Raw genomic sequence first — 27,750 nt, 5'->3', positions numbered from 1 at the left:
ATTTCGATTTTCGTTGTTTGTGAACGGGCCTAATGAGGGGAAGGGTAAAGTTATCACACCCGTAGCCACCACCAAAAACTGACCCCTGGAGATTAGGGCTGATGTATGGTCAGCTGTCAAAAATAAAGCAGGCAAGCCAGAAACAGTCCCATTTGATGATTCATGATGAAGTAATATATGTTTGAAGAATTCATGATGATGTTCAGATAATGGCTCTACCATGAACATGGAGGTAGATACTATTAAAACTGAGAACAATTGTTTCCATGTCCTCTCGAATAACACTTTCTCCTGCCCCATGTGCAGTTCGTTTACTGTATGTTCAAAGTCAGCAACGTGGTTTATCAAACATGTGCCGGTTGCTGATAAATGTGTTTCTTCACTTGGCACTGGTCTGAACAGAAATACACACACGTGGCTCAAAAGGCCCTCCTCTGGAATTTCTTTTAGGGGCTTCTATCCAGAAAACAATAACAACGCACAAACAAAATTCCAATGCAACTGTCTGTAGCTTGCCCTATGCAGACCATACATCAACCCGTAACACTCTAAAAGCCAGGCTACACATCAAGTCATCAAATTTCTCCAGTTATAGCCTACATCAATGTCATCATCATGGAAGAAAAAAAAAGAGGGAGAAAATATGGAATGATTTGCTGTATGTTTGTTTGTCTGTTTGTTTGTTTTTTGTGCAAATTGCATGATTAGGGATTTACATTTCACCTACAAACTACACTTCTAAACCTGCATTTTCTATCTTGCACATGCTATGTATTCTTTAAAGATGTTTTTGCTGGAATGGGATGAAGGGGAAAGAAAAGGTTTGGGCAAATCGGGGTCTGGATACATACAGAGTCTGGATCGGCGGCATATCTGCTGAGTCCACTCACTGTGTCTAGCTCAGAGCTCGACTGAGACTTCTTTCGGAAGATCTCCTCCATCTGAAAAGATAACAAGAAAACAAAAACAATAATACAGAATAAAAATGGAAGAGCTACGAGAAGAGAGAGGAAAGACATGTGGCAAGAATGAGAGATATATGAGGAAAATATATAAGAAAATAAAACTGCTAATGCTTTTGCAATAAAAGATCCTACGTAAGCCAAGATATCAGTTGCAGTGGCTTCATGGAAACATCTATTCATAACTGATTTGGTTTGGTTTGGTTTGGTTTGGTTTGGTTTGGTTTGGTTTGGTTTGGTTTGGTTTGGTTTGGTTTGGTTTGGTTTGGTTTGGTTTGGTTTGGATTGGTTTGCTTTGGTTGATTTGATTTATGGCATATGAGAGACATTAATTAATAACTGTTTTGAGTCACTATTATCATATTAAAGAAGTCATTTTGTGACATGAAGCGTTTGAATGGCAGCTAGTTAATCCTGCTACATTATTACTATACCATCTGCTTATACAATCACTACAATTTGACAAACCAGAAGGAATTCTTTCCGATCGATGCGTTGATTCCCATCTCGATCAAACATCTTGAAAGCAATCTCATAGCCAGCCCTTGGTTCTGGAAAATAATAATAAAGAGGTAAAAAGTAGACAGAATTTCTTGAATGTTCAAAAACAAACAAACAAACTGGACACACTTGTCTATCATACATGTCTATTATATTGAACAATAATTATATTGATTTGTGAGTGACAGGCTTTCTTAATTGCTTGCAATTACAGATCACTTCCAACTTACACATTATAAAATTAGAAAAAAATCTTTCTTGCATATTTTACATGGCTGCTGCTCATTTCGTATGATATCAAGTGTTCTGCAAAGAAAATATAAACCTGCAAATTACATCAGACCACTTGGCACAATAATCTAACCACAGCATTCACAGAACCTGATGCCCATAAATGGGATGGTAGCGCACCCTGTCAATCATCGTGCTGGTATCGGTTAAGTTAAAGTCCTACTCGCACGTCACACATGGCAGCTGTGACGTGATTTCCGCACTCTTGTTAATGTTTAATGTCAACGTCACACTTCTCAACAGAGTCATTCTTCTTCCTCCGCACCCATTCAGTGACGTTTCTTCCGGATACTCGGCTATATAGAGTTGGCGATGCGGTGAGGAAGGTTACGGCGTGGTCGGAAAACGTGGGAGGAGGAGAAGGAGGGGACATCAATTGTTGGCACCAATTAAAGCGAGATGGACAATTACTTTGCTGGATAAATGTCAACCTGTCGAGAGCAGATCTTGGCACTCGATAACAACGACCCTTCCATTAATAATTCCTATTAAGATGCTGCACAATATTGATTTTGTGGGGTTAGATCACGACCTACAGCACTGGTTCCCACGGATACCTATGTTTTGTCCATACAACTATGGGGAAAAAAATCAATTATGATTTGCAACCACCCACAGGAAAACACACACACCCTTCCGCTCACCCTGATTAATTCTTAACTACCTGGCGACAGACTTTTCAAACTTCCCATTCAAGACTAGTCTATTATGACAAACCCTTGTAATGCTTCTTAGCTCTTAGCTTGCCAAAGTCACAATTTTGTACCACATTCATTAACTTGCACAAATCCCATGGAGCAATAATTTGTCTGGTATGTAAAGAGTTAAGATCTGTGGTTCAACTGCTTCCAATCACCAGGGATACATGATAACATGAAAATGACTATGATGGGGCTCTTTTCATTGTAAGTTTTGACAAGTTTAGTCGATGGCATAGAGAATCATTGATATCTTCTACAGATATAAATGTAGTCTTAGTCTTTGTGTATAAGCACAAATATATAGCACACAAAATGGCCATCCTGAATGTTGTAGATAGTTCTTTGGTTATTGATACGACAATCTGTTACTAATTAAGAGTAGCATTGTATCATCTGTCATGGCCACATAAATCTCCTTTAAACATATATATTTTCGCTTGTTTTTTTAGCCAGGAGACTTGCAAAGCTGCAGGATCCAGGAGGCAGTCGGCAGGAAACGTGTTATCATGGCATTAAATGGACCTTCGTGTTCGGTACCGGAAGTTTGGCCCGTCGTGAGAATATCATCACACACTTGGACACAGTTTGTTTGTCCTCCTTCTCTCTCTCTCTCAAAGTAAAACAAAACAAGGAAAAACCTTGCGACACACACGATAACGGCAAAGGTAAACAGTGACGTGAAAATTGCGCCCTCCGCACTGACGTCACTCGCACGCAAGGCTGAGTACGACCGACGCCCGTTAGCGTCAACTCAGACTTGATGAATGGCTTTAGTGGTCTTTGCTGGGCCATCTCAGTGACATTAATCTATTAAAGATATTCCTCCTTGTGATTTTTTTGTTTTTTTGTAGTTGTTTTTTTCCAGTGAATAACTGATGCACCTTGGATGGAAGAAAAATTATCACTTTGATCACGGCCCACCAGAAATCAGCTGAACTTTCATGAATGACAGCACTTTCAGCACAAGGCAAATGATAAAATCTCCTTGATGAACATAGTACTGTAACATTAAAAAACAAACATAACACAATAACAATCCAATGTAATAGCTGTTCCTGCCAGAGTATGAGAAAAGGGCAAAAACTGCTATGTCAATGGAATGCTTATTAAAAGATAAACATGCATATTCTACGCTGGGGAAATAAATCTACACAATTTGATTTCCATGGGCAAGATATATTAGGATCAATATGGATTCTATACTTCAAAATGGCTCAAGCTTCAACATGAGCTTGCCTGCACAGAGTGATTACCTACACGCAAAAGACAAAGTACACAAAACATTGCTTGGCATGATTATGAAGTGTAACTCTATCAAGAACTTTACATATTATTTGTATTTCAGCCATGATGTGTACAGAAAAACAGTTCCTTTTACTTCTGAAAATAAGGCAAAGGTAATCAGCTAAATGAAAATGAGGTTATATAAACATACAACATCTTACTTATTTTCAGGGCATTCCGACATTTGCTACAGGCATCTTTGTCTCAATTCAACATAAATAAAAAGTTCCTGAAAGGACATAACATCCAAGACCAAAAGAGTTTTGTTTTCATTTTGTTTTTGTTTTTGTTTGTTTGTTTGATTTTTGAGAAGGGGCATTGCAGAAAGTCAAGGGTGTGTCCAAGGGTATGGTAATCTAAGTCTAGTATGCGGATAAGCACACCCCAGGGTTGAAGATGACTTACTTGTTAGGATGCACAGCAGAAACAGGTATTCTGTGTAGGACAAGATGCCTGGAGGAAGAAAGCGAGAGGGCGAAAGAAAAAAAAAACAGAAAAAGAAAACATATGTATTAACATAAAAATAGCTAATCAACCAGTTGAGACTGGTGACATGTTGATTCTTGGATGGATGGTTGGTAGACATTGTACAAATTTATAAAAACTGAATGGAGAAAGTATAATGGTCTGTTATGGAGCTTGCACAGATATTCAAAAAGTATGTTGACAGTGTAGTTCAAAATCTTGATTTTTTTTTTTTTTTTTTTTTTTGGGGGGGGGGGGGGTTAGAAAATATGCAGGGAAAATGCATCCTGGACCAAGTCACGTTGCAAGTCATAGTATGTCACAAAATCCTCTAACCAAAACACTTCACACTGAGGTTTCTCATCACAAAGGTTATAATATATAGATAAATGTTCTTGTTCTATTAACACTGTACTTATACAAATGTGAGAATTTATTCAAATCTTTTATACCCTTTAAAGAAAGAATATTCTGAAATTGCATTGATCAAAGTGACAAAAGTATATTGCTGAATATACCCTCAAATGACAAATTTTCTCCCGTACTGACTCTTTAAGAAAAATAATTTGTTGGATTTCTTTGCACACAAGTATTTACAGAGCTATATTCACTGGTTAATGAAATTACAGTAACAATACAGATGAGCTAAGAGGAGTTTCCCTCCATAAATCCATGAGACAATTTTTCAACGTAAGGGTGTAGCCATTTCATTTCTCTTTAAACTATAACCCTTCAGCACTTTTGGCGTGGAGGCATAACTGTCTGGATGGTTAGAGGGTGAAGAGCCCTGGCAGAGCCCTCTGGTAGAACAGTGGCAACACTGAAGAGGCTGCCCTCGATAAAGAAAAGAAGACCTTGTAGTTTTGATTTGTTACTCATTTGATTGCTTTTTTTCTTTTCAAAGTTTTAAACAAAGGCTTCAAATGATGAAAGAGCATTCATAGAAGTAACTAGATATTACGTTTCCATGTACATTAATGATGGCACATGCCATTGGTCAAAACCTTTGATCGTTGTCTCAGTGTGTGACAACATTTCACTCTGTTTGTTACACAACTGGTGTAGCATTCATATCTAAACATGAAGCAGGGATAGAAAAACAGTTGAGCAATGTTTAGACTGCATGGAGATGGCAGTTTGACATACAGGATTTTGAACCTGCTCCAGGCTGGAATATAGCTAATAAAAACAACGACAATAACAAAAGCAGGGAGAGGAAATTATACTCAAAATAAATCTAATCCCCATAAAACAATGATGTCAAGCAAACCATCAATTAGGCAGTCAAAATGTATATTTGAATATTCCTTTATCAGTTGATGCAGCTGGTAAATAAGAGCAAGAGAGGCATTGCTGTAATAATATAAAGCTTTAGAGCTACATGTATTGATGTCACTTTGAAGAGATATCTCACACACTTTTTTTTTTTCACCTCTTCAGATGAACTCTGTATCAGTTTTCAATGATAAAGCCATCACCCCAAAGCAGCACACGCTGTATGTTCAAGTAAATTGTGGGTGTGACGATTACAAATACTTCTGCCTTAAAAAACAAACAAATAAACAAACAAAAACTCAAGTTTTTCTGGCCAAAGTGAGGTCTGAAAGCTACATGTATGAAATCCATTTGTGTAAACAGGTATCAGGGTCATTTACACTGCCACGGCAAAAACTGTTTTTTTTTTGTTTTTTTTTTAGCACATTCCATTGTGTGTGTGTGTGTGTGTGTGTGTGTGCGTGTGTGTGTGTGTGTGTGTGTGTGTGTGTTAAAACTTGGTAGCAACTACTGGTATGTGAGCCAAAAATTGGAATTGAAAAATCTCCTTAGAAGTAGAGTGTGTTGAAACTCCACTGTTTAAATCATTATTTTTTTTCTTTTTTTGCAAGTGTAAATGCTTGCTCCCTGACTTACCAGTTTTGTTCCAATTATTAGTCATGTGATATCAGACCATAGCTGGGAATCTCTTGCCCATCTGCCTACACTCATAGACAGTGGTAAGTTACACATACACAGTTCTTATCCCCAAAACCTGAATATTCCAGTTTTTCCTGCGCATGCAGGTTTCTTACCATAACACTGGAAAGTTTTCTGTTTTTTCTGGTAGTATTAATGGTACTTTGAAAAACTCTGATTTTTTCCAATCCATTATTTTATTCATTTATCTTTTTTCTTTTCTTTTTTTGGCAATGTAATATTGTCACATATTGTCACATTTGTAATCCCCTAATTCTCAAGTAGTGATGTTACTCATTGAATTTAATGTCAGGATAATTTTCATAATAATTTTCATATTAGTCCAGAGTGACACTGGACTAAGCTACCACCAAGGGTGTGTGATCGGAGTAGGACTGATCACTCATATGACGTTCACCCACCCCATGCCATACTCTCATCCTCCCACAATAGGTTGCAGCAACAAGTTGTGATGTGGCTGCTAAGTGGCAGCAACAGTCTGGGCTAGGCCATCACCAAAGGGGTATGTGATCAGAATTGGGTTAATCACTCTGCGAGCCAAGTTGACAATCACCCGCTTCGTTGCGTACTCTCACCTCCCCACGTCTGGCTTCTCCATAATCATGTCCTCAGCATTAACCAATAATGATTGTGGTTTTCTTGATAACTCTCATCAAGTCTGGCTGATACATACCATTATCAAGAAGGCTCTGCTATACTTAGCTCAATTTGGTCTAATATCTCCTCTTTCCTCCTGTCCATGCCTCCCCCTTTTTTGAGCCAGATATAGACACGTCAAGCATTAATCACATTACATCAAATCCATATTTGACAGTGATTGATGTGATATACAAGTGTAATGGCAAAGCCTTTTGTCACGGCTGGAGTACTAATCCTTGTGTGAATCTTTTAATCATTTCCCTGTTTCCTCTTTGTTTTACTTGTGTGAAAAAAAAAACACCAAAAAAACTTCTTGCCCATGGACTTCTTCAAAAACTTCTGCTTCATGCCTTTCATTTCAAGCTCGGACACAAGTGAAATCTGTGCTTTCTGAAATGATAACAATGCTTTAATTAACTGATTCATTACTCATGTCTTCATATTCTCATACTATCAGGTGGACTATTAACATCTTTAAAACTGTAAAATTTAATGTTCAATGTTCCATGTGAACTTGAACTATCATTGCCATGTCTGTAGAAAAAGTTTCATTTCTAGTCCCCTAGACCACTGCTTTTTTGTTCACATGATCTTGGAATAACTTTAGGAACGCATCACAACGGCAGCGGCAGCACATTACAAAAGATTTTAATTAAAGTCAATAAATTCATCGTATCCAAGGTGGAATTTCACTAACTCTGCTCTCTCAAAAGGGAATAAACCTTTCTCATTTCATTGCTGCAGTCCTTCAACATAAATTCTACCTCTCACAAAACTTTGTTAAAACCCTATTTCCTCCCCACCCCCCCCCCCCCCCAAAAAAAAAAAATAAGAAAGAAAGAAAAGAGATATGATGACAAAATATATGGCTATACAGTATTTAAAAACTATGGGATAATTTTTTCTCAGAAAAGTGGTATCTGTCACCTTTTCTTTACAAGATGTCATCATCAGAGTAAGCCAGCCTGATTTGGCTATACATTACCTTTGGCAAAAGGCCGTGACAGCATTCACTGCCAAGCTGCAAATCCTGCCTTGGCACGACAGAGTTACAGGCACATAATATTGCTCAGACTCGTTAAAAATGAAAGCCCAAAACACTTTCAACCCAGATACAGAAGTAAACATCAATGCACCTGCATTTATGATGGACAATACTACACGGAAAAAATAGGCTCCGAAACATCATTTTTAGAATTCACGACTCATATAGATGCATATTTTTCAATAAATCTGATAAGATCTCACATTGGACGAGATAAAAATATATTCATACCAAAGGGATTTGCATGACAGGAACAGTACATAGAGACCAGAGATAAATATTCTAAATTGAAGAGAGGGAGGGGGAGGGGGAGGGGGTGTCATTCCTTAAGCGTAATACTACTTCCCTCTCAACTTCCCATTTTCTCAGCCCTAGATTTCACCTTTTCACATTTGTTACCCAGCCCCTAAATCTCAAATTAATCATCAGCATATGTTTGTGCATTTGTTCAGGGGTATCAAAAACCACCCCTCCTTTCCCCTCCTCAGTTCCTATCATCAGTGCTCTTAATACACCTCATAATGATGTCATAGATGCCAAATTTTGGGCAGACTTATCAAATACTTCCTCCCCATAGGCACACATACTTGGCAGATGCTACATTATATAAGAGAAGACACTGGTGAGGATATTTGAGGAGACGAGAGAGAGACAGGAGACTCGAGTGTTTCCTTGAGACTTAGTTCTTGGTGTCTCTGATCTTTCCAATGAGTCTAGATTGCAGGTACACACAACTCACTGCATTAAGTACAAATGTCGGCATGTTTCTATTCATTTGTTGCGACCATCAGTATATTTCAAAATGCGCCCTTGCTGTCTCGACTTCTCTTTTAGCATCTGAGTCTGCCTATTCACTTTAACTGAGACAGTGAATCATTAGAGAATATAGTGTCAGAAGGACATCATCAAAAAAGGATTTTCGAAAGGGCCATATGTGTCCTAGTTTCTTTTCTTTCCTCTTTGTGATGGAGACTGAACACATGTACTGTCTATAACCTCATAATGTTCATACTGCATGTGATACTCTTACTCCTACCAGGACTGATCATAACGATGATCTTTGTTATGATAATGATGATGACCATAGGTGGTAATAGTAGAAGTAGAAGTGGCAGTAGTTGTTTCAAGGTAAGTAGCAATACTAATAATAATGATGATCATGATAGATGATAGCAATGATGATGCCATCAATAACAATGATAATGATAATAATAATGACAATAATAATAATAATAATAATAATAATAATAATAATAATAAAAATGCTAATAATAATAATAATAATGATAATAATATAATAATAATTATAATCATAACAATAATAATAATCATTATTATTATTATTATTATAACTATTATCATTATTATAATTGATAAATCATTACTCATAACATATACATCAGTACTGTTTCTAATGTATTAGCAGTGATAATTATCATCATTGCAATATCTTGGAATGAAGGTGCCAAAGAAGAGGCGTGAAATAATACTCAATTACAAACTTCATAAATCTTCCATGAATCTTGTCCCTGAGCATCCTTCCTACATACAAAGGAAATAAAACAATATGACCTACAAATGGAAGTACCAAAAACCCTCAAAAGAACCCTAAATCCACAATCCACAATTGAAAACCAAATATGTCAGTGAAATTAATCAAACTATTACTTCTTTTTACTTTCATGAAAGAAGGGTTAAAAATGAATAGAAATTACTGAAAATGTGAGCAAATCTACGTTGCTATCTTTCATCATGTTAATGTGCATCCACGTGGCACCTGCATTGGTGTGATCAACAGGCAAAGGGGAAATAATACATCGGCAATTGATTTGTATGTAGCTCTGTACTTTGCTTCAACTATCCAGGCTCCGACGTGGGCGACTCTTATTTGTCTGAATAACAACAGGTGGGTGAGAGGACCCCAGAATTTCGCACCAATGTTGCAAAAGAGTGTACTTCTTTAAGTAACTTACAGTCTTTTCTTGTCTTTTTTCCTGCAATGGTCAGGGGTGAGGGTGGGGGTGGGGGTGGGGGTAAAACAGCAGTTTTACTCTGTGATATTTAGACTGTGGATACTCTATGACATGAAATCCATTCTTCTCTGAAAAGCAGGTGGGGGGGGGGGGGGTAATTAACGTGACAAGGCCAGATGACAACTGTAGTTTAAACAGTTGTCTGCCAAAGGAACATCGGCAGGTGAGCACTGGGGATCGCTTGGGGTTTTATCTTCATTTTATATACTGCATTTCATATTGACTGATAAACCAACATAACTCATCATTTACATAACTACATATATGTGTACCTGTGTGTGTAGTGTATGGATATCCGATTACCATTCTCTTTATCTGCCTTCTCCTTCTTTGGGCCTGTTTATTAGTCTGTCTCCAAGTCTGTCTTTTCTATTCCTTTTTCTGTCTCCCAATCACTCTTTCAGTGAGCCACGATATGACAGGAAACATTGGTGAGGATCATTAGCACATTATTACATAATGGGCTTGGATGACTTGCCACTCACAATTACCTCATCCACATGTCAAGACATGAGAATTAACCCTCTTGCTGCCGACTGAGATAAAAACACTATACTTAGTGCTTCTTCAGCAAGGCTTGTCCTCTACATAATAAGCATTTAACATATCCGAAGAAGTAATCACAATATTGAGTATGACTAATGTCTTTCAACACAGTGATCTTCTTGGACACTGCATTAGATCAGCATTCTAAGTGCCTCCATGGGTTTGCAGAGAGGGTGAAAAAGGTGGAGAATGACCTTCTGGTATCAGTTGGTGTTTGCTAAAAATAGGGTCTTTTCATACCCGGCATCACATCTTGATGTGTGTGCTTATGTATGTGTGTGTGAGGTATTTGTGTGACTGCATAGAAATTGAATGAAAAAAGAGATAAAAACCAATCTCTTGTAAAAAGTCACCATAAACATATAATCTATTATTGAAACAACTACCTATTAAAACTCCAACAATCTGATGTTAACAAAAGAAGAAATGTATTCATCATGTGCAAAACTGTTGTATATGTGATATATCACCATTTGGTTAATTACGAAACAGAATTCCCCACTACCCCCTAAAAACAACAACAACAACAACAAAACAAGAACACCTCTTTGCTACATCATTACAATTCTACAAGAACTTAATTTGCAAATGTTCTTAAACTGCTTGAAATAAAAAAAAAAGAATGAAATGAAGTGAGGGGTTGTGTGCAAGCCAACAGGAGGGGTGATAAAAATATTCCAATCTCTTATTTAAATATATGTGATTGTCACTGATAAGATTGCTTTGTGAAAAATGTGACACTTCCAAAAATGTTCTCTCATTTGTCTGATTCAATGTACAGTGTAACTTTCATCCTTCAATGCTTTTTTTTTTATCTTACTCCAACCACTAAAGTCAACTTGAACATAAATAAAAGTAGAGTCTCACCTATACAAGTGGAAACTCACTGTCATAATGCTAAAATAGCAGAAGTAGCAAATAAAAACTTAACTTTCAGGTGAAATTTACATTATTCACAGGTATTCTTTAGCATCAAAAAGAGGAGAGATGAAACAAAAATGAAATTTATGGAAAGCAAATCATAGGTGGTCATCCAAAGCTAAGTGCTGCAATATGGACTGAATTTAAAAATAGGCAAGTTTTCCTTAAAAAATCCTTATTTACAAGCTCCTCTTAATGCATTCACAAAATGTGGGATTGCTGTAACAAGAGTGCATTCACCTTTGTCCATGATGGAGCGAAAGAGATCCTTGGTGGACTTCTTCTTGTTGGGTGTGTTCTTCAACATGTTCTGCACCTGGCTCTCAGTCAGCTTGAAGCGTCCAATGCGAGCTGGAGAAAGAGAAGCAAATATTCAGACCAAATGGATGGTAAGAACAGAAAGTATGAAGTCTGAATCTTGATAACCTGGTAAGTGGCTAACATTGTGGGATCAAAACTCATGAAAACATCACCAGCAAAAACTCTAGATAATGTATATTGCAGAAGCATACATTACCATTTATGATTTACCAAGGAGCATGAGCAATGTGCTACTGTGGGTTACAAGAATTTCATACAAAGATTGGCATCAGAATACCCTTAATGTATGCCTGGATTCTTTAAAAAAAGAAAAAGAAAAAAGAATTGTCACAACAATGAATTAAAACAATGAGAAATTAAATCAAATTAAAAATTCTTATATTGCATTTCATAGTAAAAAAGAAAGAAAGAGATCTCAATAGATAGAGAGAATATATACATAAAATGTTCTAGAATCATATCTTATCTCATGTCACATTATGAGAGGAACAAGCGAGTTGGAGGGTGGGGAGAGGAACACAATATCCAAGGAAATAATCTTTTAAAGTTATAATGAATGCAGGAAACAGGAGTGATCCATTTAGAATCATCCATTTGGAAGAAAGACTAAATATTGATGGTATCAAGTCACTTGCCACATGTGCCCCTCCCCTAAAATTCAAACTTCAATAATCTTAACCCAGATTTATTTTCCGGCTCAAACAAGGGGAAAGGAAAGACAAAAACTGATTTGAATGGATTCAGGGTAAGTGACGTATCATCAACTGTTGATTGCCATCAGTCATCAGCTCTCAACAGCCGCCAAGAACAGAACACGGATCGCTTAAAGGAAGAAATGACACTCTCTTTTTCCTTTAAATTGCAAGTGTGTAAAACTTTGAATGAGAATCCTCTAGAGTTAGTATTTGATCATAGAGTAGTGTGCAAAAAAACTCTTTCCCCCTCAAACAGACTCATTGTTCAGACAAGAGGGGGATGTGCTCCTTAGAAATTGAATCCATCTCATTACCTCCACCAAGGGAGGAGGTTATGTTTTCGTTACCGTTGGTTTGTTTGTTAGTTAGTTAGTTAGTTAGTTAGTTTGTTAGTTTGCTTGTTTGTCCGTGTGCAAAATAACTCAAAAAGTTGTGCACGGATTTGGATGAAACTTGCAGGAAAGGTTGAGAATGACACAAGGAACAGATTATTAAATTTTGGTAGTGATCCAGAAATTTTTATGGATTTTATGAAGGATTTTCAATATTTTGGCAGGAAGGGTCATTGAACTTGGGAGTTCAGGCTGCGCATTTTTGAGGTTTTCATACGCGCACTAAAGTGCGTGCTCTAGTTTCTGCTAGGGCGAGGCGCGCCGTGCAGCTGAGGGTTTATGACGTAACAAAGACTTATATATTGGGAAATCGGACGATTTTTCAGCACACATACGTATGGGTGGAAATCACTGATCTCTATGGAAGAGCAAGATCATCATTGGAAAGTAGCTGCTTGGCGGAGGTCTGCGCTCTCAGAGTGCTTTTCTAGTTAGATATCTGATTTTGTGTTATTTCATTAACCCGTTGAGGACGGGCTGATTTTGCTACAACACACATTTCCCATAGACACTTGCCCGAGTATGCTTGTGACTCGTCCTCAACGGGTTAATTGGAATATGAAATAGTTTTTACCTCAAGATGGCATCTTATTACTCTGCAATCATGAGCCATCTCGGTTTAAGGAATCTCATAAATGGTTGCTGATTCTCACTTTGAAGTTTCTGTGGATGTTAGGGGAAACATAGCTGTGGACATTCTTGCTAATTTTAGCCCAATACACAATTGCTGTTTTGAAGAACTTAATCCATCAAACAATGTAAGTTAAAAATAGTTAACAATCACAAATGAAATCAAATGCATGATGGGTTGTACACCACATCTTATCACAACAGACTTGCTGACAGGCATTTAAAATGTATTGTAACTTCCAATTGGTATTGAATGAATTTACATACACTGCAATGTAATGAATTCAGCTTCCTCTTTTATTTCACTAGAATGTCATTGATTGCATCAGGCAAAGGTTCTCTTTTTCTTCCGTTGAATCATTAATTTCAGCTGTGCACTTTCAATCTCTTTAGCCTTAAAGTCATAAGGATCAAATATTTAAATATGATAATTCATTCTCACTATAATATTGACTGGACAGCATGGCCATTATAACTGTATGGGTGATTGTGTGTCTGATTGTCCACTGATGTGTTTGCTGTTGTTGTTTTCTTGCTTTTCTCTTCTCCATTTGTTTCTTTGGACTACTGGCTGGATCAGATGTGGGGAGGGGCGTGCCATGTTGAGTGGACATGAAGCTATTAATTAGCTTTGCGGGGGTGGAGAAGGATACCCCAGGGCTACTCGTTAGTGGTCAGTTTCCTGTGGTAGATGTGGTGACAAATTTCTCACCCTTACTGTAAGTATACAGAAATTATATATGAATATATCTATATGTGTGTGTGTGTGTGTGTGTGTGTGTATGCGTGTTTGTGTGTGTGTGTGTGTGTGTATGTGTGTGCATACTACACTCAGAGTGAGAAATTTATTCACCACATCAATTGTAATAAGTATCAATAGTAGATGTATATCAAAATGACTCAGATTTCTGAGGAGAATAATGTAAAAGATGAATAACATTCTACTATGCAAAAAAGTTGCAAGTCCAGTACAAAAGGACTTATGAATAGCAGTAGTTATAAATAGAAAAGGGATGAGGAGGAGTCGTATTGTTCTAGAGAACTTGTCCTTCCTTTGTATTTGGCTGAATCCCATTTCCGCCAATCAGAGATGGAACACCTCTTTGCTATTTCTGTGAATTTAATCCCTTAATACGACTAGGTAGAGGGGGCCTCTGACCAAGCACATTTTGGGAACAATTAAAGAAAACTCAAATCAAATCAGTATCCTATGATTGGTCATTTCCTCATCTCATGAACGACCATAAATCTCGACCAAAACCCCCCAGCCTCGACGTTGAATCAGCAGCCAGACTCGGTCTCTGGCAAGACTACAGTTGGAGGACATGAGCTGGGGGTGGGGGGGGGGGGAAATCATGAATTTTGGGGGGTATAAGAAGTAGGAGGAGAAAGGAGTGGGAGGGAAAAAGTTGGGAAAGAGTTCAGGGGGTAGATATCTTGGACAAGCAATCACTACAGGTATCACTGTATGTTACCTACAAAAATACATGATGACAAAGCCAACAGAAACTTTCCTGCTATTTCAAAAGAACATTGAAACTATTGCCATTTTGTGGTAGAATGTACATCATATGAAAGCAGGTGACTGAAGATGACCTAATATTATTTTCAGAAGTAAAAAGAAAATATGAAATAGAAACATGAATGTTTATTAAATGACAATAGCAATAACTATGATGATGATTGTGATAATAATAATTATGACAATGATACCGATTACAACAATGATAATAATGATAAAATTATGATACACAGCCACTCTTTCATGGCATACCAAACCCTAAGCAATACCTCTATCTCCTCTTTCATTTTCCACTGCTAAAACTTGAACACAATTATTATTGAGTGCATGGCATGTAAAATGCACATCTGCCTCCCTCCAGGCTTTCCAGTCAAGTTCTAGCTAAAGCTCAGTTATTATTTTGTAATAGCTCCCTCTTTTGCCAAAAAGCAAGCACTGGTTGTGCACTCACAATCATGCACTCGCACGCTGGTGAAATTACAATTAAAGAGCACTTACAGTGGTATAGACCAAATAACAGGAAGTATATTCATGCTTATATTTTTCCAAGTCAATATTTCTTTTTTTTTTCAATGCTTGAGCTCAAGAGTCACGTAATATGTGTTCTTATTCTGTTTTTTTTTTCCAATGATACATGAAGCTGATATGTCATGCAAATTGCAGAATAACAATGACTTTGGTCCAGATAGAAATATATAAGAGAGGAATATTCCATGCAAGAGGACTTATATTCCATCAATAAAGATAACTAGAGAAGCACTCTTGAGAGCGCAGACCTCCGCCAAGCATGCAGCCCATTTCCACCCGCACTGATCTTGTTCTTCCACAGAGATGAATGATTTCCACCCATACGTACTTATAGCATTGTGTGCTGAAAGCCACCCGATTTCCCAATATAGAAGCCTTTGTTACGTCATAAACCCTCAGCTGCACAGCGCGCCACACCCTAGCAGAAACTAGAGCACGCGGTATAGTGCGTGCATGCAAACCTCAAATACACGCAGCCTGAACTCCCAAGTTCATTGACCCTACCTGCCAAAATATAAAAAATCCTTCATAAATTCCCCCCAAATTCTCAGATCACTACCAAAAGTTAATCATTTGTTACTTGTGTCATTCTCAACCTTTCCTGCAAGTTTCATCCCAATCCCTTAACTACTTTTTGAGTTATTTTGCACACGGACAAACGAACGAACTAACTAACGAACTAACTAACAAACAAACCAACGGTAACGAAAACAACCTCCCCCCCCTTGGCGGAGGTAATAATAAAGAAGGCTCTTTATATTGACTGCTATTGTGATATAGTATGTTAATGAATTATTGACTTTTCAACATTCATGACATTTCTCACCTCTTAAAACTTTGCAAAAGCGTTCCTTGATTTGCTGCTTCACATGAAATGCTTTATTCAAGACAAGAAAACTCTCTTCCATAACTTCAGAATCAAGATTCTGTAGCCATCAACTCTGCACAGCAGCAAAGAAATCTCTATCCCAGGAATACCAGATACATATTTCCTAAATAAAATAATTATATTATATTGGATAGCTATGAATGGGAAACCAGGGAATATTGTACGAGTTAGGGCCAATATTGCACGAATCAAAGACGAGTGCAATATTCCCTGGTATTCCATGAATTAATGCCATCCAATATAATCATTATCATCTACAAAGTAGAGCAAGCATTAACTGCACAAAAATAGCGGGCTTCTACTAGTCTTTGAAGTTACTGTACTCAGTAACTCAGATCGGCAGTAACATCCCAGCGCTGAAAAGGGGAAGCCCCTAAAACTGCATGGTGCAAGATGTTTGCGCGCTCGTGAATTGTAACAAAATGACGCGCACTAGTAGCAAGTGTTTGCACACTCTGCAAGCGCTCGCGCAACAGACGAGACAGAATACGGTGTGATCTTGAACGGCCAGTAACGGTAGACTATGGGGAATTAATACGTTGGCCTATGCGTTTCATTCAATATGCTCTGATATTGAACGTTAAAAATTGCGCGGACAACAATACGCGTTTTTAAAACGTCCTATGTAGACGATAATTTCATTTAACCCTCTCTGCATCCATATCTTCCTAAGATATGACACGGCCAATTCTTCAAATCATCATTGTGATTATTAGAGTGGCACTTTCATCAGATGTTGGAAAATTCCTGTTCCTTCTAAAGTTATTTCAAATTCTTCCTATCGTAAATAAATGTAAATATTTAATCGCTAGTGGTCGGGTCCATATGCTGGCCATACACTGCATGCAAATGAATGAGATGATCTTACACACACCGGGTGCAACGCACAGAAGTCAAGCTGGGTCACACTTTTGGTGTTCTCTTGTGCACTTCCGGTAATGCAGAGTTATTGTGCTGCAGGCATGGGCAGCGTGTATATGTCGTTATCACATCTAATTTTTCCCATTTTAATATGACTAAAACATTGTCACTTCACAATAGAAATGCATTCTTCCAGCTCATACCTTGATATTTCTTTTCCCAAAATGTAACGATTGCTGAAAAATCTGCAAAATCAAAGTAGTTTGGAGAAAGAGATAGAGCTCCATGCTTTTTGTGTACTTTCAAATACAGATCTTGCTGTGGACCGGCACAGCATTGTTGACACATTGTTATGGAAATTAAATAGCATTGCCACCTTTTGAGTTTTTACAGTTATATGCAATAAGAAGAATTCCTATTTAAAAACTCATCCCTGTCATATAAGTGTGTATCTTTTATGACTGAAGCTTCCTATTTTCGTCAAGAAGATGTGATACAGTCTGACACCAGAGGCCCGCCCACGACAATTATTGATTTCTTCACACCTTATCACGTAGATTTTACAAAGCACAGCGTCTAGACAGTAAACCTATGACCTTTGCATTCACAGTCACACGCTATGAACCGCCCAGCCAGACGGGGACCTGGTGGCTCCTGACTTCCCACTGTCGCCGCCGCCTTCTGGTGGAAATCTGGAAGTTTGATCATGAACCTGCTCGTCCACCGCTCACATTCGATCAATTAAGGGATTCATACAGCAAGTCATTGTTCTATTATTGGCTTATTGGTATCAATCCCGTGCCACAGGTATTTTTGACTAACAAAGCTAATCCCCCAAAAGGCTCCGCTAAAGCTACCAGAAAAACCCCCGCGTCCAAACTCCGCTCACTTTGGCGCACAACCACGCACCCCTTATTTTCGTCTGCAGTTTAATCCCGCCTCGTGAGTAAAAGGGGGCACCAGGTGCAGCAGAGAAGAATCGGAAGTGCAGAAGCTGGAACATTCATGTTGACGCCACCAAAATTGATAAGTGAGACTTCACTTTTGATTAGCACTGATCATGATCCAGATGGGCGTATGTAGGTTCTATTTTTTTTTTCTGCCACCATACTCAGTCCAATGATTTCCAATGGCAGTAGTGAGAAGGTATTTTTGTGGATACTTCTGGTGACTATGACAACTGATTCATTGGCATATGTGGATGTGCATGAAGTGAGAGAATATGAAGAAAAATATAAAGAGAAATAGGAGACGGAAGGAGTGAGGGGAAGAAAAATGACAGCATGTGACATGACTAAGAGGGCAAGGAAAAGGGGGATGAGCAGCTTATTCCCCCCCCCCCCCCAAAAGTCTAGGGTGGACTATCCCGTTGCCAGGCTACCAGCCAACTGTCACACGACATTTCTGTCTTTTTCTCTACGGATCCCTGTCAGCTTTCCATGCCTAGATGTGGAAAATAAAAGCACTGTCACAAGTTTCTACACGGCCACATGCTCTGTGACACTACCCTAGCTTCTACCGCAGATTCATATCTCAGACTAATTTAAGATACTCCTTCTCCTCAATAGTGGGCCTTCACCCCAACCATGAACCTGTAGCCGATTTGGAAATCCTTGCCCCGATTTGTGGAGAGCATTTGAGAAAATGGATGGTAAACCACTTATTTTACCACTGAGGCGTGGTAGAAGTTGCACATCATGTGCAGCCTCTATCACACCACATTTAAACTAAGCAAAAGCAGACTTCTGAAGTCTCCTTGAGCAGCCTAGTGCAGCCTTTTAGCTGAGCATAAACAGACAGAATACAGCAAAGGTGATCCAATCCGTTTCTGAAACCACTAAGAAGGGCAGGTTTCATATACCATTTATACAGTGGCAAAAAATTTAGAACCTCCTAGAACTGTTTCAAAAATCCTTTCAAAAAACCCCTAATTTCTATCAAAATCTATTTAACATCTATTTTCCATTCATACTGCTTAGGCCACTCGCCCAAAGCAGGCCCTATAACTGCCCTCGTTGTCATGGCAAACAAGTTCTCTTCCGATAAATGGTGTACACTTTTGAACACCATGTGTTATATAAGCGCAAATGTTATCAAGCGCGTAAATGTGCAAGTTGTGCAGTGTCTATTGGCGGCAGTCATTCAAGGTGGCTGGTTTGTTTTCACAAGAGGGCAATGACCTTCAATAAACAATTTTTGGGTTGGCAAAGTCGCTTGCTTCTTGAAACCGTTACATTTATATTGCAGTCGAGGCTCTTTCAGGCTGTTAAAGGAGATTTTGAAACCATGCCATGTAGTGTAATTTTGTGCATTTCGCGCAACAAGAAGCTAGCGTGAAAATAAAAGCATGCAAATATTTTTGCTTGCCATAAAGTTCCAGTAGTTAATGTCTTGATTCTGCGGAATTAAAAACACTTCTTAACCGGCCAAGCGCGAAAAATTAATAGCGCGAAACTATCCACTTAATTGAGTTGGGAACCTATTCAAATCTGATCTCCTTTTCCATATTTCATCTGTTTGAACTATGCTAATATGCTGATCGAAGCTGCTCGAGGAGGGTTCAGAATCTGATTTTTGCTCAGTATAAATGGGTATCATAACCTCCTATTCTTATGGTCACATATACGCCACTTCCATTATCACTGGAGTGAAAACAAACTGTACGAATCTGCATCCGGTGCTACAGATGACACAGCGTTGGCAGTCAGAATCCTCGATCTATCATTCTTTATTGTAATTTATCAATAACATTTCATGTGGCTATTAGAAATATTAAACCTGTTGGTTTCATATTATTTCAAAGTCAATTATGAAAGAAAAGTAGAAAATTTATCTAAAAAAAAACATGCCGATCATGCTCTGATCTTGGGTTCATTTTTACTCCAGCCGCTGCTAAATAGGCCTACCTAGATTTCCTACCCGGATTTTCAACCAATAGCAGCCTCAAAGAGGCTTGGCTGCAGCATAAATGCTCTGGCTTTTGAGAAGCAGCTTTTTGCCCCTGAAGTCAGTTACTTCAGGTCATCGCCAGCCAATGTGACCGACAACAAAACAACCATGAAGATACAGCTAACAAAGGTATCATTGCCTTCCAAATGTGGTATTCAAAGCACATGCCATTTATTGATGGGGAATTCAGTACCATGAAAACAGTGCTAGTCAGAGCCTGCTAGGGCATTATCTGAATGGGCTGCCCGAGCTATATAAAGTAACAAGCACATAGTTTTTAGAAAACATTTTCGAAATTATTCCCTGAGGCTCCAAGTTTTGGCCACTGTACAAATGGGGTATAAGCGACTGATATGGAAGTTCAGGCCTTATTGCTAGAAATACACAAGAATACAGTATTTTATACTTAAAAATTTCATTTGGTATTTGCACTCTTGTCTGAGGGCTGCCCCCTGTAAGCTATGATAAATCTTGTTTGCTTGGGGATACTTGCACAGTCACACATCACATGGCTGTAGGGTCATGGGAAAACTACATAAGGCCATAGAGCTTTATCCATTTGGCCACAAAACACTAGTCAATGTCAGCCACGTCTCATGAGCCATCATGACACTTAACGGTATCAGCCCAGCTGACAGGGGGAAAAAATACCCACAAGCATCCCTCGACCCGAACGGGGCTTGTGACTACAACAGCAAACCACTGTCGACGATTAACTTCTTTAAAAGTGTCAGCGCGTCACGCAATACCACAGTTCCGACAGCGGGATGATGCATGCATATTCATAGCGGATGCCTTTCATTACACACAGGCAGTATTTGAGCCAGGGAAGATTTTCACTAGGGTTCAGACACACTAAGTCATGAGCAATATAAACAATTTTGGTTTTTCCCTCAAGGAAAAAAAAAAAGAAAGGCAGGAAAATAAAATGATGAGTTCAGATGCACAGGTAGACAGGTAGCAGGGATAGAGGACTACCTGACACATCCCGCAGACTGCCTTTTGCTTCCGCTACTAATCCCTTCCCACCAAACCTCTCCCTTCCCCCTTCAACACCTCCTCGTCATAAAGCATCATGCAGTAAGAAGAACGTGTACAACCAGGTGCCCTCCCATGTCACCAAGGTTTACCTCTTGGTACAAGCTACTTTCTCGGGAATAGAGACTACAGTCTTTCAGTCTGGACTCACTATTCAGGGAAGTTAAGATGCCTCACCATTCCCACCCCCCCCCCCCCTCCCATCTGCCAACTATTACATATTGGTACAAGGTTTATCTTTCATTCAAACTGTGACAAGAATACATGGTGCACTCTTCAATGAACAAACAGGATGCAAGATGAAATACTTCAAAAGTCCATGAGAAGGTACATGATTTTGTCTTCATTTCTTCCATCATCTCTTATCGTTTGTCTTTCTGCAGAAAAACGATATATATTCCTCATTTTTTTAACCCATATCGGGCCAACGCACCTGTGTACACAAACACCCAAGTGGTCCAGCACCGTTCGCGCACACACACCTACAAACAGACTCTCCAAACAATCGCTCTTCATTAGCAAGCAATGAAAAAAACATAGACAAGTTATATATCATTTGAAAGAGGAAAAAAATCTCTTTTATATGGTATATAACATGCTGCCATTCACTGCATAGTACAGTTAAAGTACTCAGCGGAAATGAATGACGTCATTCATATATCATTTTATTCACTACTGGATATTCCGTATGTGGCCCCTGCGGCGTTCGGACGAACTACAGAATATCCCGTAGATGGCCCGATATGGGTTAAGGTATGCATATTTGTGCCATACATGTCTCACATCTGAATCTCTTAGAAATGTGAACGGCCAGCTCAAGGCTCACAAAAAGTAGGCCAAAATTAATTGTCACTTTTCTACAAAGTTTAAAAAAGTAAGCGCTAAAGTTTGAAATGATATATAACTTGTTAAAATTGGACCATCCTAACCCCTTCAAGCAGTGATTGAAATATGAGAGGGAGAGAGGATGAGCAGTTTTGTAGAAAGGGAGAAAAGGGGATTTACAGATTAGGTCACCCAGGCATGCTTTGCTGTACAGAAATATCAATGAAAATGTATTCTGTTTCCCAGTGAAAGCAGTGCCTGTCAAAAAAAAAAAATAAAATAAAAATAGAATAAAATATGATCAGGAAAAACTGCTGTATGATATCTGATTTCGGTTTTGTTTTTAATATGCTATCAAATTTTGACAGTAGGTAGAGAAAATATTATTCTCCCAGGTAAGACAAACTTAAAAAAAAAAATTGAGTAGGGTCAACCCAAGTTATGTATTTTGGTCCACTTCATAGAATTCTGAACTGCAGCTTTTTGCAGGGTTGGAGCTGGCCAGTCAGAAATGCATATGATGCGCATCTTTCATTCAGCTGGATGGAAACAGCACATCATCCTTACCTATTGAGACAGAGATGATACAACGTCTCATCATAATTTCAAACTTTTCAAAAGAGGTACAATCCACAGACCCCTTCATTACCTCCCTCTTTAGGAGGAACAAAACATATTCCTTTTTCAAATACCATCCTTAAACCCATTGTGGATGAGTTGATTCTGCTACAACACACATTTCCCATTGACATCTGCCTGAGTATACTCGGGACTAGTCTTCAATGGGTTATGGTGCTCTGGGATACCCCACATGTCAGGCAAGGCACTGCATCTCAACTAAGCAGTAAGGGCTACAAAGTTTATTCCATTTCTATTGTGTATCTTATGCAGTGGGCTAAAACAACAACAACAACAACAATGACGAATTTTATATGCAAAACAAGCATTACAATCCAGGAACGCACCGGAAAAGTTGCGAGAAACAGATAATCTGCAGGCCCTAGATGTCGCGTGCCATTGCGGCTTATCAAAACAAAGTAACTGATGGTGCATTACTAATTTTGGTGTGTGTTTGGCACAACAGTTCATTGTTGACTAAGTTACCCCCTCCCACTCATTCGCCACATCCAAAGCCATTGTACTGAGTTACCAACCACCCAAAGTGCATGCACCTAGAAATGGAAGCAGGCAGGGGCGTCGATCCGTTTTCAGGATTTGGGGGGGGGGGGGGCAAAACTTAGAAGACAAGAGGATCGATGCCCCTGGAAGCAGGTAAGCATACTTCCCCCTTCTATAGTTCTAACTATGCTAGCCCCAACTCTGGTCAGCAAGTTCGTGCCCTTCGATTCTGACAAAAGCTCACGATCTAACATCAAAGTTGGTTTGGGCCTATACAATATATGTTTTGGGAACTAGATAAAATCCATCACATCATCTCCCATTTTATTCTATTTAAATGTTTATGAACTTGATAACAATCTACGAGTAATCTTAAAAATTTCCTCTCAATTCATGAATATGAATGTTTATCTAGCTGGTAATTACACATTTCTTTTGAAACTTTGAACAGAAATTAGAGGTTTCTCTGTTACTTCCTACGTAAGCAGAGGCTATTAATATTTGCACAGCATGACCAATTTTTTTGTTATCTAAAACAAAAAGGTACAAAAATATTCCAACACCACTGGTACAAAACGATTCTACACATACCTTACTAGATTCAACACCTATGGCATTGGCAATGGCTAGAACTAACAATGATTCACACACACTAATGCCCTCAATAACCTTTTAACCCTTCAGCAAGTCATCAGAGTTCCACACACCATCCATCTGCAAGGTTGCAATATCAGTTGACAATTGGAGTTGGAGTCGGAATTGGAGTTGATACTTCTGCTTCTTACCCTATGATGCACCCTTTCATCTGACATACGTGATGCAGCTTGAGTTAGTGACAGTGAACAAATTTTCTGGAACAGTTTCTGCCAGAACAAGCACAGGAAAATGAAGAAATTTTTTCTTGGCATTGAGTTGGGAAGCATCAGTTCATGGAACTGACAGTGGTATACCACTTTCCAGGGAGAAAAGTTGGTGAAAGAAAACCTGAGTTTGATCCTGTCAACACTGCACTGCAAACACAACTCAAATCCATGCTTGCTCAACGTCTAGACTTTACAAAATAAACATCCACAACATAATTATTTATTGTTTCATCATTTTGGTAGTCGAGATGTACAGTTTGAACACACACATACACACAATACACAAACACACACCCACACACCACACATACAAACACATGACGATACCAGAGGACACATTCAACATTGCGCAACATCATGCCACCTCATGCCTCACAGCCCATCATCAGTAGATGTAGACTCCAAAAATAGACCCATCTTGATTGACACTCATTGATTAGTTGCCTTCAATGTTTATGAAGTTTTTTTGGTAAAACTTATGATCTCTACAGCCTGTAATGAACAATGACTCTAACATTTTCATAATATCCACTGTCCTTCGAGGTAAAGCTATACAACCTACATGTAACTTTATCACACACTCACATATACATGTACACATACACACACTCTTTACTTTTCGTGTAAACTTGTCTTGAAATGACTGATTCCCTCACAACACTCCTGGCATTTTTTGAAGATCTGCATACTTTGCCTGGAGAACATTTTGTGACTGATTGCTGCTGGGACTGACTGACCTGCCTATGATGATACATTTTTTTTTTTCAGACAAAATCTCTCAAAAAGCAGAGTCTTGTTGCACAAGCTGGGTGATGACAGCTGCTAGAATTTTAGTCATCACATCGGTAATCACTTCAATGTTATGAACAGCACATCATCAAAGTATTTCTTTTACGTTTAACTCTGATTACCTCTTATAAAAGATCGATATCTACTCCAATGCTGGCAAGAATAAACTCTCTCATCTCCATTATTTCATCACAAGTGATTGAAATCATACACGGCTAACAGTGAGGAAATAAGAAAAGGAATAACTCTCTGGAAATGCCATTTCTTGAAATCTTGCTGATTATTTCGTTGACTGACAGAGCAATGCCAAGCTGTTAACACCATCCCCTGTAGTGGACAAAGCAATACTATTCATCAACCAGTGGTCCTCTACTACAAAGAGCTTTTAAAGCATGACTCACAATTTACAAGAGTTTCAGGAACAGTGGTGGGCAGGTAATAGCCCACTATCCTGGTGATATGATTATCAATTAAATTGAAATGTTGAGCACAATTGCACAATTCTCCTGTTAGGTCATTGTGAGGCTAAGAGTTTTGTAATCAATACCCATGTTATTTTGCTTTTACTGTCACTGCTTTTTTGGCATTTCAATGAAAAAAAGGTCAGCATGTTGGCATAGAAATGCACAAGAACAATTTTATTGAAGACAACAGCACCCCTAACACATACTGTATACATCGTAGCTGAATGATTCTTAGTGCAAAATAGAAAACATGCAAAGAACACTGCAGGTACAGCTCAGAAACATCTTCAATGGGTTAAGGTCTATACGAAACATCTCCAGTTTTCATGAAGTTCTCATTGAGGATCTTCTTTTTCCTTCCTTTACAAATTATTATCTCACTCCCATCTTTTTTTGTCTTCTCTTTTTTCATGTGTCTTGATTTTCACCCAAAGAAAATGCTTCCTTCAAACTCCCAAGAGAGTAATTATCTTCATGCGCACCTCCGAGAAGCAGTTTCCATGTCAGACTTCCACCTGCTGACAAGGAGGGTTGACCTGTGGGGTGAAAGTGTGTCACACGCCCAACACTGCAAACCTTTTCTCACGGAAACACTCTGCAACAGGTACTTCCCCCACAGTACTCCCCTGAGAGATAGTATATGTCTGATGATCTGTGCAACTGTCAGGGGGAAACAGGAGTCCTCATTCCATGTCAAGTTTAGAAATGAGTGAGGTCATTACAGGTTGCAAGTGCAAGTGCTCTAAGACTTGGTCAGACACCAATGTGGAAGTGTGAACTAATGGCCTGTATGAAGTATCAAGGGTGAAATGACACAGCATGTGCTACTCTTGTGCACATTAGCTACAGAAGCAATTGCAACAGAATGTGTTGTAATGCACATGAGGGATGAAAAAATGCCTGTATACATTCATTTCTATAGAATGTCATCTGGACTTTTGCTGCATAAACTACATACATATAAACAACCAAGACAAGTACTCAACAGCTTAAAAGCTGGCAAAAAGGATTTGCTACTGATTTTTAATCATCTTTACTGCAACCTTATCATGACAAATACATGTAAATGGCTCAAGTATGGAGGAAAAAAAAAACTTTCTGCTCTGGCATCAATACTGAAGAAGGAAGAAAGCTCCTTAGAACCTGTTTAGAGTCCCCTTTACCCGGAGAACCTCCAGAGGACATCCTCAATGTACATAAGTTGCAGAACTAAGGTAACCAAGCTGGGGGTGAGAGAGAGACCACTATTCAGAATTCCTAGTCATTTGGTGTAAGGTTGACATGTATGCTTCAATGAGAATCAGTGGCCTCGCATTTCTCCTGAAGAGCAACACTAAGTTTTAGTGTGCTCATGTTCATACTCATGCAGAGATTACACTGGACAGCGCAGGTCACCGGAAGTATGTGCTGTGTTTACCTTGCAACTGTTAATGAATACGGCCACACCCTCCAGAGGTTACCCCCCAACTTGTGTTCTGCTGTCTAGAATGACATTTCACTTCAAACTCACTCCAGACTCGTGCTTTGTGCTTTGCGCCACACCCATTTTTTAAGAGTCCTAGGCATATGAAGTAAAGATGGCACAATCTCCAGAGACTGTACCACATTTCAGGGAACTCTATAAAAACGGGTTATAAGAATCACTAGCCTGGTCTTGCATGTGTTTGCTCATTTTTTGACAATTGGTAGCAATGATTACTCGCGTATGATGAATGGTGAGGTCTTTTACAATCAGACTTTATGTATCATTGACTCATATTTCCCCAAATAATTCAGACAGCTGGGGGATTGTCTTTTTCTGTTAATATTTAACATCTTTTTCAATCACTTTCAGTGCCGCTAGTTTTGTCTGTGTGTGGTTTGGCCAAGGTTGAATGGTTTGTTGCTTGTTTTATTGTAGATGATAGTAAGATAGGAGGAATACTTTTCTATTCTTGTTGTTTTGTTGTTATTTTTTTTCCAATTTCCCAGAAGTCATCACAAGTTTGAGAATGAAGGTTTCCAGCCACAGACTGAACCTGTGCCAGCCAGCCAGCCGATCTCTGGGGCCGGCACCTGTTGCTTCTCTGCTGGTTGGAACACCCACTGTCCTTCCACATCTCCGTCAGAGACTGCCTCCGACTCGCCATGATGGCTTCAGCAGCCACCGAGACCTCACTGCATTTCTACTCTGCCTTGCTTGACACTGCTCACCGAAAAAAAAGAACAAAAAAAAGAAACTTGATTCTGTGACAATCTTGTACACAAACATTTCTTTGCCATCAAAAGGCTGTCAAGGGCATTTTTCCCCGCTTATGAGTAAACCTGCTCCGCTTTCCATAAATGCCGGTAATTATCACTGGATCAGGCACAAGGCCCATTCATAATGAGATTTTGGAGAGCGTAAGGCATGTTAAAGGGATTATCCTCTTCTGACAATAGGGCATGCTCAATGTACACCATCATTATGTGATGCACGATCAAAGTATATAAGTCAATATGTCAAATAATGAAGAGTTTACGA

The 27,750-nt window shown here is 38.8% G+C and overlaps 1 protein-coding gene across 1 annotated transcript in view; it reads right to left on the bottom strand.

Moving 5' to 3' along the window:
• The window catches only part of LOC140234721 (calcium uptake protein 3, mitochondrial-like), a 233,296-nt gene that overhangs the window by 30,729 nt on the left and 174,817 nt on the right, over positions 1–27,750 (bottom strand). Inside the window, 4 exon segments of the mRNA XM_072314758.1 lie at positions 852–941; positions 1,431–1,513; positions 4,145–4,192; positions 11,603–11,713. Of these exon segments, the coding sequence (XP_072170859.1) occupies positions 852–941; positions 1,431–1,513; positions 4,145–4,192; positions 11,603–11,713 (332 nt within the window).

Source organism: Diadema setosum, chromosome 11, assembly GCF_964275005.1.
Source record: "Diadema setosum chromosome 11, eeDiaSeto1, whole genome shotgun sequence".
Lineage (NCBI taxonomy): Eukaryota > Metazoa > Echinodermata > Echinoidea > Diadematoida > Diadematidae > Diadema > Diadema setosum.
Note: the sequence above shows the minus strand (reverse complement) of the source record. Positions and strands in the feature narration are given on the sequence as shown.